Genomic DNA, 16,762 nt, shown 5'->3' with positions numbered 1-16,762 from the left:
GAAAAGGTAACCAATTTCTTTTCATGTGCCTTTTTTTTTAGTCGAAAATCACTGCCCAAATAAATTTCAATCGGGGGCAATTTTCTTTACTTAATGTGTTCTTCACCTTTGCTAGATTTTTTTTCTTCAAGGGGCACATGCCACCCCTTAGCCATACTCCCCTGTTTCGCAAAAACCAAGAATTCATGATTAGCTGTGGATATGTATAAAGTAGTGAAACACCGTTATTACTTTTTATATTATAAAAAAACGAATGAAAGCAATAAAATATAAAGTGTTAAATGAGGCATATATATATATATATATATATATATATATATATATATATATATATATATATATATTGATATGGTTTTACCCTTGTAGTGTTCAGCTACATGTAATGTAGGGAGGAGAAAGCGAGCCATAGCGTGCCTTCTAAATACAACAGGGGAGCCAGTGCCTGACTTATGTGATCCGAACCTCAGACCTGCCACCGAAGAACAGTGTGTCGAGGCACCCTGCCCTAGACCTACTGATGGTGAAAATGGTATGTGCACGCTGCTATACAACTTGCATGTAATTGTCCTTTAAATACCAATGCACGCTGCAACTATCTACAACAACATTCACACACGACTAACTCTGAATTAAGACTCTTGCATGTGCATTAACAAGTAATGACATCGATTTGAAGTTCTTTTAATGACCATGAAATATATTTTTCACAAAAATTCAAACAAAATTCCATACCCAGATCTCATGATCGGCTATCTTCTTTGGAAGGAATAAAATAGTTTTTAATCCAATACAGGTATTATTAGGTATTTCATAAAAATTGCAATTGCAGAGTTTCGAGTCAGTTGATAATGCACCGTTTTAAAAATAAGTATTGTGACATGCCTTTGTTTGGTATTTTGTACTAACTGCATGCTGCCCTTGTCTAACAAACCTGCTTGATTGGCTTCCTTTATTGCAATCCAGTAACCATGGTAACACCTACTACCAGCTCTTCGATGGATCCGAATCACTCGACCCCCTCGTCAGCATCGACTTCGAGTCCTACGTCATATGACAATGTGATCATGACGACGATTCACCATTATACAGCGCAAAGCTCAACTAAGACAACTGATGAATCGTATGACATAGATAATGATTCATTTAGATCTGATTCTCTTTCGGATGTAAGTGATATTGACACTTCTTCTCAAAATGTTGCTATCCAAACTTCAGAACAATTGGAGAAAACATATCATTCATCGCTTCCCAGCGAAGTTCCAACGAACATGGCGATTACGGATGTGTATGAGATTTCTAGCCGTGTTTCATCCACGAGTTCAGCGTCCCCCGTGTCCATTAATATCACATCTAAACCAGTTACTACTTCATCTCCGACTGTAGCAACATCCGATTTAAAGACACTTTCTATTAGGACCCATAGTTCATCCACATCTGTATCAAATTCAACGTCACCGCATATTACAGTTCCTTTATCTTCTACTTCGCCATCGATGCCATCAACAATGCCGTTGGCGTTAGCGACATCACCGTCATTACCCTCATCGTCGCCATCTTCATCATCGTTACCGTCGTCGTCGTCGTCGACATTACTAACTGCTCTGTTATCATTAGATGAAGATTACAATGGTAATGAAATGGTAGTTGATGAATCAGTATTCCTGTATTCCTCAGATGGCGATGAAAATGAAAATGCAGTAGAGTTTGATGAATCAGTACTGCATTCGAATCTAGAAACAAATCATGTGTTGTCGTCATCACTGATAATGCAACTATCATCATCGTCATCAGTATCATTGCATGGGAATGAGTTTTATCTCTCTTCGCGAATCAACCTCGCTATTGCATGGACCATTTTAATCACACTTTCTCTGACTCTTATGGAATAGACAATGTATGTTGATGTTCTACAAGTTTGAACCGGTTTGATCCAGTTTCTATCACTTTCTGCCTTGGTTGATTACGAGACAAATACATCATCCAAAGAAACATAATTATGTGATAATCACCTTTTAAATAGCACTACAAACATTCTATTTTATACTTGTGCGTGAGCCTTGCCTTGCCTTGCCAGGAAATCAGCATATCGGAGACGATTCTTGAGATGAAAATTGCCTGTTTTTATATTGCTGCATGCATGATAGTTTGTAGACCATATTGCTTGCCTAGAGACATCTGATCATTGTGCTTGTATAAGACGTGATAGAAATGAATGCATGATCTACATCTACCTCACACCCCACTTCATGCATCATGGCTCTACTTCGTCTCTATACACGTATGTATATCAACCGTTTTATGATTTAGTGTGTAATGTAAATTAAGAAATAGCCAACTTCTCCATCCCAGAGATATAAATGTGTTTGATAAAATGTCAATCAAGATTTCTCCCCGGGATTTCTCATATACATTTCGTGGTACAGTTGCCCTTGTACTTCTCCATGGTTATAGAGGGCGCTAACATATTCTACGAAGACGAAATCATCCCAAACCTCCCCTTTAAAAAAGAAGGTCCATCCTTTTTAAGTTGTTGAATAGATAATCATTGAATAGATAATCACCCATTGCAACAGAAAACATTTCGCATAAAAAGACCTCTTTTAATATTAGTTTTTTAAACGATATATCCTTGTATTGTACACAAAATGTTATAGTTGTCAATTCTGAACTATTCCGATATTATTTTAAAGAATAGAATATACAACTTTGAAATTACAAATGTATAAGTAAATTCAATATGCATAAGTTGTATCCATCTTTTCTAATTATTTCATTAATATTCATTTCTATTGTAGTTGATATCACCTGTAACGGTTTGACGAGAAGAAAAAATGGTTACATCGATCAGATCAACAGACCAACAGGTGGAGATTCGTGTACTGCTGTCATCGTAGCTCCTATTCATAAAGATATCATCTTCACTATAAAACAGATGTATATAGACTGTGATGCAGGTAAGTCTCTCTCCCCAACCCCCAACCCACCCCCCCCCCCTCCTCTCTCTCTCTCTCGCTCTCTCTCTCTCTCTTTCTCTCCCCCCCCCCCCCCCACCACCGACCCTTGTCTCCAAAAGTACAAATTAGTTACTGAACATATTAGCAATATCTAATTTTATATGTAACTTTGGTAGTGGATTCCCATATCACTTTATGAAGAAAAACTATTTTCCTGAACAACCCAACTCTTGAAAAGTACTTTGAATGCATATGCATTCAAAGTACTTTTCAAGAGTTGGGATCAGTATTATACTGATTCTTCTTTCCATATGTTTTATTGGCAATAAATGATATTATTTACAACGGACTTACAGGTAAAGTATGGCTTTATTTTCTGTTATTACAAAGTCCGGATTCAGTCTACTTCTTAGTATTTGGAACAAAATTTCATAAAATTCCATAGTTGTGATCGGCATTAATTTTATGGTAATTATGTTTTACATATCATTTGGTTATAACAACTGAATAGTGTACATTCTTTGTTTAATCAATTTGTATCCTATCTATATCTACCATATCTCTTCCTCATTTTGTAGGTGAATCATTAGAAATCAGAATAGGAGAATCGAGGCGGAGGTTATGCGGGAAACAATACCAGGTTACTATGGAAACAGAGAGTAATGTTATAGCGATTGAACATAAAACACACAAACAAGGGCATGGCTATCAACTTCTCTATCATTTACGGAAAAGCCGACATAAAAATGGTAAGTTTAATGATCAGTCATCAGTTACAGTAAAGGCAGATGTGTGACTATTTTTGCTTATTTTGTATACATCGTAGATATATGAAATAATGCAGTAAAATTAAAAGTGATATTTATATGACGTTCTTGCCTTGTCTATAATGTACTGCATGTTTGCACTATATTTATTTCGATAGTATAAAATGAAGCATCATATGCTAATGACTTGGCAGCAAGTATAATGGAATGAAATAAGTTAATTTTGAAGACTAATCAATAACGCAATATTACATCTGTACAACGGCGAGACCGACATCAGACCGAGAACAGTCCGAACAAAACATTACATCGTATGGCTATGAGTCGGTCTGTGTGGAATGGGTTTGGCGGTGTGATTGCTGTATCACAAGAGACTCGCGGTAGTATTACCATGCTCCAAAGAGAAAAATAAAAGTATGATTATTCGTATTAAGACGTAACACCTTTGAATATCTGTTCTCTTTTCACATTTATTCTCCAGATTGTGATAAACTGATAACAGACAGAAAGACAATAGTCACGAGTCCAGAGTGGCCTTCTAAGTATCCAAGCAATATGAACTGTACCTATAGGTTTGTAGGAGATCCTAGTAAGAAGATTACTTTTAGAGTTAAAGTATTCAAACTTCAAGGAAAGGAACCAAGGTGTAAGCACGATAAACTAGAGGTGAGTATTCAATATCCTACAGATCTATTTGTTAGTTTAGGAATAATTATGTCCTTATTTTTGTTTATGATTGTTCACAAAATGATTGAACATCATTAGTCAGCAGGTTATTTTGAACAGGGTGTTTAAAAGTATCTACGCCATAGTCAGTCTGATTTATTTAATTAATTCTTACAAAGTAAAAGGCTAGAAGCATAAATGTAAGCATAAGTAAATGAAAATGATAAGAAAACTTAGAAATTTTGCTCCACACCTGCTCTATATGTGTATCAACATAGAATAATAGAAATGAAATGCTTTTGAAGAAACATATGAAATGCAACATGTTTATCTATATACTCCCTTCTTTTTTCACCTCTCTCTCTCTTTCTTTATCTCTCTTTCTCTCTCTCTCTCTCTCTCTCTCTTTCTCTCTCTCTCCATCTCCCATTCTCTTCTGTCGGTCTACATTTTATTTATCAGTGTTGTTGATATCGAGACTTGTGGTCTTAATCTTGGTCTGAGACCCTCTGGTCTTGTTCTTGGACTTGAATACAACGTATTTTTTTTTATATTTATTCATTAATTTTATTTAATTACGGAAACACTTGCTTCAGCCAAATCTATGCACATCCTTATCTTTAAAACCTCACTTCTTCCCATCCATGTACAGTATTTCTGAAATATTTATTTTTTCTTTCATCTCTCCATTTTACCCCTTGTCCAGATGATAGATCTATTAACCAATGACAAGCTAACTCGATGTGGTACATCATCTTCTAAGTACAGCATACGTCTCTCGGGATACGATGGGTTAATTCGATTCACTTCAGATGATAATGTACAACTTGCTGGGTTCAAACTCATCGTGTATATTAAATAAAAATGAATTTTTGTCAATATGCCAAAAATGTATTCATTCTCTAGAAAACTATTTGATAGAAAGCCCTACATTAGAATGTTATTGTGTACCCAATTTTTAATTTGGACATTGTTGGAACTTGGATTTTGGAATTGGCTTGCTAAAAAAGCAAACTAAGCTAATTGATCTGACTATGACGAAATATTTTGGAAAATTGGTTTCGGTTCGGTATGATTGAATTATCATTTCGTTGGACAAAATTATTCTGCTGCAATGACCATAAATGTTCGGATCAGATAATGAACATACTTCTAATGTGGGGCTTTCTTATGTTTTGTTTTTCTCGTTACACAATTCCAAAAGTACTAATTGTTGTAATTACTTTTTATTGCTATGTTGTCATTGCGTACCCTTTGGTTAAGCAATGTTATTGATAAGGAAGAGCGTGGTAACGTCACGATGTTTTACTCATTCATGTATCACGAACGTTATTCCGATATTGAATAACATCATGCATCACAAACATCATATTCCTCTTTTTGTGGATAGGATTTTGATGATTCAATTCCTTGTAATGTTTTGCCCATATTGCAAACACTTGTTTTCTTGTCAATTTTAAAATGCAGGACTAATCTGCCACGAGGTCCATTATATGTAAATACCAAATCTTGCCATATTTTATCATATTTTACATATTTTAATGGAAAAACATTCAATGTAAATGCCATAATTCATGCCCTTTATATCTATAATGTAGATATTGATTTTAATATTGATATTTTGTATTAAAAAAAAACTATTTGGAAAAAATATTGATGAAATTGTTACAATTGCCTTTTGGAGTATAGAAACGAAAAGGGGAAAGATGAAAGGGGAAAAAATAGTTGCGGTATAATTTTCTGAAAGAAGTTAAGATACGTTTGGACATCAACGGTAAACAAAAGTGTATGTGAGTTTGATTATTTTGTTTTAATAAATAAAGTAAAAGAAAAAAAGAGATTCATGCCCTTGCTTTCTTGGCAGGTATTAAGATATCTAAGTATTGGAGCATATTTTAAAATTATTATTATTCATTGGGCTTTTAAGAAATGCAATGTCGCTGTCCACTATTTCAAGAAATAATCAAATTAATCAAAATAAATGTGGAACCATAGAATGTGAGGCTTCGCGTCAAGGGACGGTATATATTTATGTCATCGTAATCTATTATATCATTATTGGATAATATTTCTTGCCCATAATACCTCAATTATATTTATCTCTATAGCATTTATTTGTTTCAGTTATTTAGTTAATATTGTTTTCTGAAAATGTGTGGTCATGATGGTCCTATAATTACATTCTACACTAGACTTCATGACAATCCTTTGTCACAAATCTCTTATCTTATTTATTCATGGTATAATACAATTATGATTAGTGGTCAACGGCTGAATCGTTCACATTGGACAAACAATTTTTTTTTAAATACATAAAATACAATATTAAAAATTGTAAAAATATACAAACGCTCGATGATTCTCAATGTACAAAGAACACTTAAATTATTTAAGAAGAACAAATCTCATAATGAATCTCGTGACAATGCGTGTATATACAGATTTTAACAGCAGAATCATGAAGGAAAAAAACGTATTTACTGCACATAAGTAAAACCATGAAAAGAATTGCCTTCAATGCAAAGTCTGGGCTCATAGGGCATATCATTTTACCAAGATGTATATATCATGTCGATTTATGTTAGTTATTTATTTTCAGATGTCAGTTTTCTTGAATATATATTTATTGTTTGATGTTACTTGCTTTCAAAACAATTAAAGTTTTATTTTTGCCGATTTCGAACCTCTATGTGCCGTTAGTTTTTTTTTCTGTATCAATTGTTTTGACATAACAAGACTTTACTTTAGATTTTAATAATGACGTAAATTCTTAGTCAGTAGCCGGTAGCTTCCAAAAGCCACACAGTAGCCTTACAATTTCTCATAGTTCAAATTGTATTCATCATTCCAACTTGCTGGGAATGAGAAATGAGAGGGGTCTTATAGAACGTGGTCAAGATCAGCCTAAATACGAGTTACAAGCATTTCATATTGTCTTCCACGAAATCACGATCAGTTTTTAAAAGGAAAAGGAAAAATTCTAGAATGGATAAACACAAGGAAAGAAACATGTCCTCATTTTATAAATTATGCCTCGTTAGTAACACGTGACCATCTGAAGTAGCATAGTCACGTTAGTTCAGTTTGGAGCAATAAGGCACCATGCAGAGCCAGGCCGGAGAATGACTAAAATAATGTAATACTCTTGAACATGATGTCATCCTCTGTCCAAACACTCTTCCGATAGTGATGTCGGCATGGCAACATCCCAAGCTTGCATCACCGAAACTCTGTCGTCCAAGCCCGTCCAAGCTGGCTCATGATAAATGTATAGTCTGACTATATCATCAGTAGTACTACGAATGTTGAATGAATTCCTCATATCCTCTCATACACTGCCAAATGTACTCATTGCAAAATGTATGTCCATTATTCTGACGTCACGATGTTTCGGGAAAGCTGTGACGTCATGCTGATCGGCTGGCACAAGGGGCTTGTGGGATATGGAATACATTTGATGCAAACGGGTCCATCCAAACTATGGTTAAGAGGCTACAATGGGAAAATAAACAAGATAAACCATGAATGTAGAACTTGTTACAACCGACCGTTTGATTGGAATGTTTCAATGTCTGTCAGGTTCATGTAAGCGAGACAACATCAGCAACAAAATAAACACCAATATGTTTATTGGTTCTCTTTAAAGGTAATGTAATGTTTCTGGAAATTCCGAAAATTGGATGGATAGCAATTCTTTAAAATTCTGATATATTTGGATGGGGCATTCAAATATATCAAATATATCCAAATATATCAAAATTCTAGTGCTTATAATACGTCCATTGGGGCTATGGATGTATTATAAGCACTAGAAAATTTAGCACCCAACACACTTCTGCTTTCGAGAAATTGAAGAATCAGAATTTATCGGTGCTCCCGGTAAATTTCAAATATTTCAAATAGCGCCTAAGGCCATTCCATGGTAGCTGCGACCATGAAAATCTCACAATGTGCAGATCTGATATATAAAGTAATATCAGTCTTGAGAGGGAGCTATACAACATAAAGAGTTTATCATGATCACTGTCTTTAGACTCGATTTCAACCGCGACAACAATCATTGAATATTGTAAACTCGCATAATTATGCTTCCAATATGTTAATTTAAACCATATTTATGACCCCATACCAAAACTTTGTATTACCTTTAACATTTGTTCACAAAACGCAGTTTCGGGTGTTATTTTACGTTTATTTGGCAAACAATTTTAAAAGAACCTTAAAATGTTAATGCATTTGCCAAGCAACAGTTTTATACAAAAGCAGGCAAGCTTTCTCCCACTGGCCAGGATGTACCGTTGATTGTTTTCCATACGCACAATGTACCATAAATGGAAAACTTTTAGAAATTGACAAATTAATTTTGTTAGATCCTGGCGATTATAAATTTGAGTTACAAGCTTTATTCTCCTATACCTAACACATCAAATCATGGAAAATATAGATAAAAGTGATTCTAAACAAGTTACCACAGAATCCGGTACGTTTTAATTGCTCAAATAGAATGTGTTTGATAAGGGAGGACTCAAAGAGGTTGAAACATCCCCCACTCCCTGCCTTTTAAATACTTACTATGTTCCGTAGCTAGCGATGAAGAAGCTTACGATGACGCCAACCAAGTCGTCAATGATAGCCAGTGTCTCTGATGACTCGCCTAGGACGGAGACGACGATACCAGTGATGGCCAAGATACATGCAGCTAAAGAATTCACTCCTAAATGAAAACCAAAACACACAAACCAAACTGCATTTCAGTCGGGTCGTAAAACTTTTCGAAGATCTAATCAATAAATCATGATGCCATTCTGGCCAGGCTATATATATACTCATAAGTAACTAAATAGGGGAAGCGAATTCCATGAACTAAAAAAGGCCATTTGGTAAGCCCATTTGGTGAGCCCATTCGCATTTTTCCGATTGCATGTGATTATTTTAATTCTCTACTGATACCAGCACTTAAATTAAGTTTGATAAAACTACAGCTGCTGCTTTAAACGTACATCGCTACCAATAAGCAATGTTGATCATTTTTCTCAGAAAAGGCCTCTTTGATTATATTCCGCTGGATACTTTCCTGTGAACTAACTTACCATCAGCAATGAGAGCCGAGCTCTTGAGCACCACTGCGATGGGTGTTTTGGTGAGGAAGAAAAAGAACTGTAATCCACACCCAATACCCAGTAGAATGTAGATTATCTCACTCTGCATGAGGAGAAGAGATAGATAGATAAATAGACAGAGAGTGTGTGCTAAGAGTAGATATGTAAATAGATCAATTGATAGATAGGTTATTTATACGATTCGATGGATAGATAACGAGAGAGTGGGAACGGCAACAGTACAATAACAAAACATGTATTAGTGATAGTAGTAGTGGTAGTAGTAGTAGTAGAATGCTAGAAGTAGAAGTCGTAGTCGTAGTCGTAGTAGTAGTAGTAGTAGTAGTAGTAGTAGTAGTAGTAGTAGTAGCAGGAGTAGTAGTAGTAGTAGAATACTAGAAGTAGAAGTCGTAGTAGTGGTAGTAGTGTTGGTAGTGGTAGTAGTAGTAGTAGTAGTAGTAGTAGTAGTAGTAGTAGTAGTAGTAGTAGTAGTAGTAGTAGTAGTAGTAGTAGTAGTAGTAATAGTAGTAGTAGTGGTAGTAGTAGTAGTAGTAGTAGTAGTAGTAGCAGTAGTAGTAGTAGTAGTGGTGGTGGTAGTAGTAGTAGTAGTAGTAGTAGTAGTAGTAGTAGTAGCAACAGCAGCAGGAGTTGAAGTAATCGTAGTAATAGAAGTAATAATGGTGATGGTGGCAATGGTATAATAAAATCTTTTCTAAAAATTGATATTGAGCAATCGCGAACAATAAAAATAGGCAAATAAAATTGGTTCGCTGCTGCTCAAATGATGATATTACTGGCCTTATATTATGATAATCTTTAACAGTCAGAGAGATAAGATTCTTGATGGAATTATTCACAGTAAGTTTATCATACCTACCTCTTTTTCATCTTGTTCATCAAGGTTGTAAAGATATAACATAGCTCGTATCAAGATGAACATAGCAGCTAACCAAAACAAACAGCCAATTAATACCTGTGATCTGAATGAAAGGGTGAAAGGATTTTGGTAGGGTAATCATTTTGTCAGTGCGCATGGTCATGTTACTGGTCTAGCGCCCCCTTTCATTGAGGCGATGAGATGGCTCAGTTCTCAAATGGTGTCCCATTTTTTTAGTTCATAATTCGATTCTACTTAATTGCCTGCAAATAGACCTGTTTAATGATTTTCTCTATAAATTTTGAACAAACTTTTCTCATGACAATTTAAAAATATATCAGAGGCTTGTCTGTCATAGCAGCGACTATGCAGTATTCAAAGTGGATCCCATCCATAGAGATAAGGGATAGAAGCATGCATAAATTAAAAGCTGAATAAGCATATTTTAAAAAATACGATTTAAAACAATGAAATCGCGTCAGAAATGCAAAAAGTTTTATAAATATATCGAATAGATTAACGAAATTGAGGTTCGAGTTACTTACTGCAATTCTCGAATTCTTGATTTTCGTACAGAGACTGTGGAAAACGATCTCCATATGACGACCATTGCTCCCGAAGAATCCAATAAACAACTGAACTGCAAAGATGAAAAATGAATTCCGTTGATTTTCGGATAGCAAGTTTTGAATCTAAGTTTTAACTCGAAGGAAAAGGAGAGAAACAAATTGCTAAAGCAAAAATTGCAAAAAAAAAGTAAAATTAAATGTAATGGAAGATTGGTTGTTTTAAGCAGGTGCAAGCAAATATATTTCATGTTGATACCAATCAACAAAAATGGGAATTTAATTAGTTTCTAGTAAAATGATTGACAGGCATTTTTTTATTAGGATTGCGTTCGCTTGAATTTCATTTTGGTTGTCAGTCGCGTTGTTGCTATGGCGACAAAGCACTGGCATGTGGAGGCCCCAAACTTTGGAACACTCTCCCAGTATCGCTATGCTCCGTGTATACAGATATCGTAGTATTCATAAAAGCCTTTAAAACTTATCTTCAGTTTGATAAGTTTTATCATAGATTATAAATTGCACTTTGTAAAGCGCATAATGAGGGTTTACGGTCCTATGCTATTGAAGGAATTATTATTATTATTATTGTAAGAATTAAAACCCATACTCATAATAGACGATAAGAAATGTAAATCCCTGCAACATGAAGGTGACCCACCCTCCCCCTTGATTAAAAGGGTAGCTCTAGCTGATACAAATGACTTATCACGATTGTGTACACTAGACCTTTGATTTCTTTTAATGAAACCTGGACTCCTGATCTTACCTAGACACAGGCTCCTCACGTCTTATCATCCATGATGTTACGTATGAATCCCACCATTCTATTATTGTTATCTGATAGGCATGACCGCCTTGGATAAAAGTGTATTGACATGTCGGGGAAATCCCGGAATTCAAACTTTGCGCAGTTCACGACCGACTAACCTTTGGATAGACTTCAGATTTATTATAAGAAAATCTATTTTTATAAAATTATCTGATTAATCAATTGATATGATGGAACATTCTCACAGCTATACTAACATGGTTCTACCAAGCTAACTATTATTAACTGATTAACATACCTTTTCGCTACCCCCCTCGTCGTTTTCAGACTTAATGAAACTTTTATTTAAATGCATGTAGTTTTAATATCAATTCTTCTTCAGAGGATCTTGCATAAATTTATAATCAAGTGAAGATCTGGATTAGATGGACGGGAAAGGAAGCAGCAGGAGTTTTGAAGTTACTGATTAACTCTTCAAGATCCATACCGGTGGCATTATAGTCAAAATACATGTACCGTGGACATTGACAACTCGTTTTCCATATAACTTCAATTTATCGTCCTTATTCACTGTTAAATTTGTTTAATTGAAGGTGATTATAGTGACACTTATCGTTCTTATTCACTGTTAAATTTGTTTAATTGAAGATGATTATAGTGACACTTATCGTTCATGGTCACATGTTGTGTAATGCCACCACTTGTATCTAACGAAAGGCATTTCTCAAATGATAGAAATAGCGTCGTTGCTGTCTCCCTGATTTCAGCAGCCATACCTAGGCTATACTGGAAATACTGCCAAGTTGACTCCTTCACTGAAAGGTCATTCCTACCAGGCCCCATCTGCCCCTCGTCATTTTCAGACTTAATGAAACTTTTATTTAAATGCATGTAGTTTTAATATCAATTCGTCTCCAGAGGATCTTGCGGCATCTTCTTCTCAGTATGCCCACAGTTTCACAGAAAATCGCAAGAAATTGATAAAATGTTTAAACATTATATGGAAGAACATTCCCCGGCCCATACCCTAAAATTAGCATCGGCAATTCGAAAATATTCATCCTCTATAGATACTTACAGCAAACGCAAAAAGTGACGAACTTTCTGATCTAGAAGACTCAACTGAATATCAGAAATAAGATAAAACAAATAAAATAGTCACTCATAAGATGATTGGCAATGCACAGACTTGGTCAGTGTTGGCAGAAGAAAAGTCATTTATTTCTGCGAGAAATATTAAATCAAATTTCATACATATGCTTCATCTTCATTATTATATGCAGTTTTCTCTTCTTATCCTCATCTTCCTCTTTCTCATCCTATTCTTCTAATCTTCTTCTTCTTCTTCTTCTTCTTCTTTTTTTTTTTCTTCCTTCGTCTTCTTCTTTTTTCTTCTTCTTCTTCTTCTTCTTCTTCTTTTTTCTTCCTTCGTCTTCTTCTTCTTTTTTTTTCTACTTTTTTTTCTACTTCTTCTTCTTCTTCTTCTTCTTCTTCTTCTTCTTCTTCTTCTTCTTCTTCTTTTTTCTTCCTTCGTCTTCTTCTTCTTCTTTTTTTCTACTTCTTTTTTTCTTTCTACTTCTTCTTCTTCTTCTTTATTTTTCTCTTCTCTTCCTCCTCTACTTTTTGTTTTCCTTTTCTTTTCTTTTATCTTTTCCTATTCTTCTTTTTATTTTCTTTATCTTTTCCTATTCTTCTTTTTCTTATGTTTTATTTATTTAAAAAAAATTCTCGTCTGCTTCCATACTTGAATAATGGCTAGAATGTTGCACTTGTACAATCTTGGTTATAATTATAATATTAATTCACTCATATTGACTCAATGTACTTACTGAAGCATGCTGCACCCAGTAGGATGAGCAGAGCTGCTGAGATATAACCCAAAATCCTGGCTATTCTCCACAGGCGGGCATCTCGTTGTGATAGTACAAACTCAACACTCGGCTCATCTTGATCTACAGTTGAAGCTACAAAAGATATATTTAATAAACTTAAAAGTATAAGAGGAAATATATCATTGGTTGGGGTGAATAATTAGAGCAGGTGCTATAGCTTCTACCATCCAAGTATTCATCCATTCGACCAATCAGTGCCAATGATAACTTAGCTTGGTATAGTCCTAATCAGAGGATGGAAACTGACCTGCTAAATTACATATTATGGTTGGTAAAATCTTAAACCGCATCAGTTACAAGTGTAGTGGTAGTAGTAGTAGTAGTAGTAGTAGTAGTAGTAGTAGTAGTAGTAGTAGCGGTAGTGGTAGTAGTAGTAGTAGTAGTAGTAGTAGTAGTAGTAGTAGTAGTAGTAGTAGTAGTAGTAGTAGCCTAGTAGAAGTAGTAGTAGTAATAGTAGTAGTAGTAGTAGTAGTAGTAGTAGTAGTAGTAGTAGTAGTAGTAGTAGTAGAAGTAGCAGTAGTATTAGTATTAGTAGTAGTAGTAGTAGTAGTAGTAGTAGTAGTAGTAGTAGTAGTAGTATGAGAAGAGTTGTAGTATTTTTTTTCTTTCATTTCCAACAAAATAAAATAAAGTACATGGGATTGCATTGTACATAGTAAAACAATGAAACTTAACAATATATATATGTAATTGGTCCACAGTGTACAATAGTAGTAGTATTATTAATAGCTAGCGATAGTTTTTAAGGTAAAGTCGTGAAATCGATATTTTTGATGTTCTTAATGACACTCCAAAAACTGAGAAGCTAAGCAGAAAAAATTACAAGATTTTGAATATAACTTACCATTCGTGTCATTTCCTTGTTTGTTTGGTTCAATGCTAGTACATCTGCTATCCTCATCAGAATATGAAATTACCAGACTACTACTCTTACCAATCAGCCGAGTTCGCTCGTCAACTTCGTAAATAGCTTGCTCTAAATTTCCGTTTGAATCAAACTTTTTCTCATCGTTCGAACCAGAACCAGATGATAAACTTATCCTATTCCTATCCATTTTCTCCAGATTTGTTGGTATTTCGCTCCCGACAATAAATAATTCAATCTTGTTTCCCTTTTCGAAACTTCATTGAGTTCTTCTCAAACTCGAATCATTTCGACATCTCAGCGTGAATGTGATCAATGACACTTGCCTAAAAGTTTATTTGAAGAAAAAGTGAAAACAATTGCCTTCGTTTTACGAAAGGAGTTTGAATCTTATTGAAACAAGGTCACATACTGAACAATTGTAAAATCCATGACACAGAAACACTGAATGGACGTTTTCAAGTTAGAAGCAATGTGTCGTCTCGCCTTCATTATCTGTTTACTTAGATCGTACACGGTACGGATTTGTTTAAATCAAGGTTAATTAGTTATTTTACTTATCGTCTACTGATTAGTTCTTAAGATATTGCGTTAGTTCAAAGGTGGATGTTACAAGCTACTGAGAAGAGGGATGTAAACCGATAAAGGGTAAGACATGAGTTGCTAAAATACAGGAATGAGTGGAAAAGAATTTGAACAGAAATCAAATGGACAGTAGTTATACTGGGTAGACGAGTAGGCTTTGTAAGAAAGCTGATATTCTGTTACTGTAAACGAAGGAATTTTCGAAATCAGAAATGTCTAATCGGCCATCACGGCTAACCCCTATGGTATCATAATTATGAATGTCTTTTGTCATTCACATTAACAGACTCCAACAGACTCCAACATACTGAGTGATAACATACCGAGGGGGGGGGGGGGACTTTAAACCATTAAAATAAATGATTGTTCACTGAATAACCTATTATTGGTTAAATATCCGTCTTTACACTGTGTAATCTGACGTGAATTGAAATGAACATTTTCGAGTCATTAAAGACCGCAAGTGCATTTCCTTTATACGATAATAATATTAACATTAATACATTTATAGAGCGCAGAAACTATCCAACATTAAGTATATATTCAACTGCGCTACGAGAGCTCCTGACAAGGGTGTCGATTTGTATCCGTGCTTGGGGGGGGGGGGGGGGTGATAGGTGCCAAAATATTGTCGGCAGTGGGTCAAAGCAACCAAGAGGTAGAAGCGTGTGGCAGGTTGCACCCCCTCCCCAAGCGCGTAGCCAGGATTTCATTCTAGGGAGCGGTAGTGAGCACGTAAAGCGTGCGAATCACTGCAAGCTACTTACAGAGCTACTTACAGACCTAGGGGGTTGGGTGCAGGGAGGGGAGAGTTTTCCCCTCCCGCGCGTAGCGCGGAAGCTTTGGCGTTTCATTTGATTGATTCTTAATCCACGTCTGAAATCATTTTCGCCCATCCCGCGCGTAGCGCGGAAGCTTTCACGTTTCATTAAATTAATAGGAAAAGAAGAGGATTCGTTGTATCGTGTACTTTGACGTTTCATTTTATTATAACTCTTAATCCTAGTCTAAATTCGGTTGCCCCCCCCCCTCCCGCGCTTAAGCTTTGCCGTTTCACTAAATTATTAGAGAAAGAAGACAATTCGTTGCACTGCTCTCCATATTCATCCTTGTCTGAATTCAGTTTCCCCACATGATGTACGTATGGAACGTTCGTTCGCAAATCTTTGCATGAACAGCCCGAGTGGTGGGTAGCATGTTATCTCCCGGCAGTGCTCGTCGCAATAGCTTCTGGAAAGGAATTGTATATTACTATTTATAAATCACTTGTATGAAATTAAAAATAAGTCATGGTTGGATTTTATGGGGGGGGGGGCTAGCGCCCCAAGCCCCTCCCCACCAGTACGCCAGTGACGTAGGCCTACAGCGGATTTTCAATGAAACAAAAATAAGTTGTGACATAATAATCTTTCTCCAAAAATGAAAAATGTTTTAGGAAATATCAGGAAATAAAATGAGTGAAAAAACACAAATAAAGATACAATGACGTGAATTTTGAAAAGAGTGAACGGAAACAACATAACAACTAGTGAACTATATTATAAGTCACACTAATGTCCGAAAATCTTTCTCCTTGTCTCCGATCTCATCACGAATTCGTCACAGCGTTCATCTGCGTTTACACTGTCCAGGATTATCTGAAGTGCATTGCAGATTGCTACTTTTGCGCTTCGCGCTTAACATTTAGCTCGTTGCTTTTTAACGCTGCGTCTTTGCGTA

General features: G+C 35.5%; 2 protein-coding genes across 4 annotated transcripts; one reads left to right on the top strand and one right to left on the bottom strand.

The window, feature by feature from the left end:
• Window positions 1-355: 355 nt before the first annotated feature.
• Window positions 356-6,635, top strand: LOC105446193 (uncharacterized serine-rich protein C215.13-like). Of its 3 annotated transcripts, none has more exons than XM_011682687.2 (5): window positions 356-529; window positions 2,796-2,954; window positions 3,533-3,703; window positions 4,203-4,387; window positions 5,094-6,635. In XM_011682687.2, exons 2-5 carry the CDS (start codon window positions 2,933-2,935, stop codon window positions 5,247-5,249), a joined length of 534 nt encoding a protein of 177 aa, XP_011680989.2. In that variant the 5' UTR covers window positions 356-529; window positions 2,796-2,932; the 3' UTR covers window positions 5,250-6,635. The 3 variants fall into 3 exon arrangements, with proteins under 3 accessions (XP_011680989.2, XP_030830419.1, XP_030830420.1); XM_030974560.1 differs by lacking the exon at window positions 356-529 and adding an exon at window positions 1,937-2,278; XM_030974559.1 differs by lacking the exons at window positions 2,796-2,954; window positions 3,533-3,703; window positions 4,203-4,387; window positions 5,094-6,635 and adding an exon at window positions 964-1,933.
• Window positions 6,636-6,905: 270 nt separating this feature from the next.
• Window positions 6,906-14,902, bottom strand: LOC105446198 (transmembrane protein 163-like). Its single transcript, XM_030974558.1, has 8 exons — window positions 14,438-14,902; window positions 13,531-13,665; window positions 12,780-12,823; window positions 10,909-11,003; window positions 10,364-10,466; window positions 9,478-9,589; window positions 8,960-9,101; window positions 6,906-7,879 (listed from the first exon to the last, which is right to left on the bottom strand). The coding sequence occupies exons 1-8, from the start codon at window positions 14,646-14,648 to the stop codon at window positions 7,795-7,797; spliced, it is 927 nt and encodes a 308-aa protein (XP_030830418.1). The 5' UTR covers window positions 14,649-14,902; the 3' UTR covers window positions 6,906-7,794.
• Between the last annotated feature and the right edge of the window lie 1,860 nt (window positions 14,903-16,762).

This window comes from Strongylocentrotus purpuratus, unplaced genomic scaffold (genome assembly GCF_000002235.5).
Source record: "Strongylocentrotus purpuratus isolate Spur 01 unplaced genomic scaffold, Spur_5.0 spur5_scaffold_7, whole genome shotgun sequence".
Taxonomy (NCBI): Eukaryota; Metazoa; Echinodermata; class Echinoidea; order Camarodonta; family Strongylocentrotidae; genus Strongylocentrotus; species Strongylocentrotus purpuratus.
This window is presented reverse-complemented; position numbering and strand designations above follow the sequence as displayed.

Bases quoted from the DNA above. Each gene is read 5' to 3' on its own strand.
- LOC105446193 (XM_030974559.1), top strand. From the start codon at position 969: ATGGTAACACCTACTACCAGCTCTTCGATGGATCCGAATCACTCGACC.
- LOC105446198 (XM_030974558.1), bottom strand. From the start codon at position 14,648: ATGGATAGGAATAGGATAAGTTTATCATCTGGTTCTGGTTCGAACGAT. The intron at 12,824-13,530 runs GTAAGTACATTG...TCTGATATTCAG, and splicing joins ACTGGGTGCAGCATGCTTCA to TTGAGTCTTCTAGATCAGAA. The intron at 10,467-10,908 runs GTAAGTAACTCG...CCTTTCATTCAG, and splicing joins TCAAGAATTCGAGAATTGCA to ATCACAGGTATTAATTGGCT.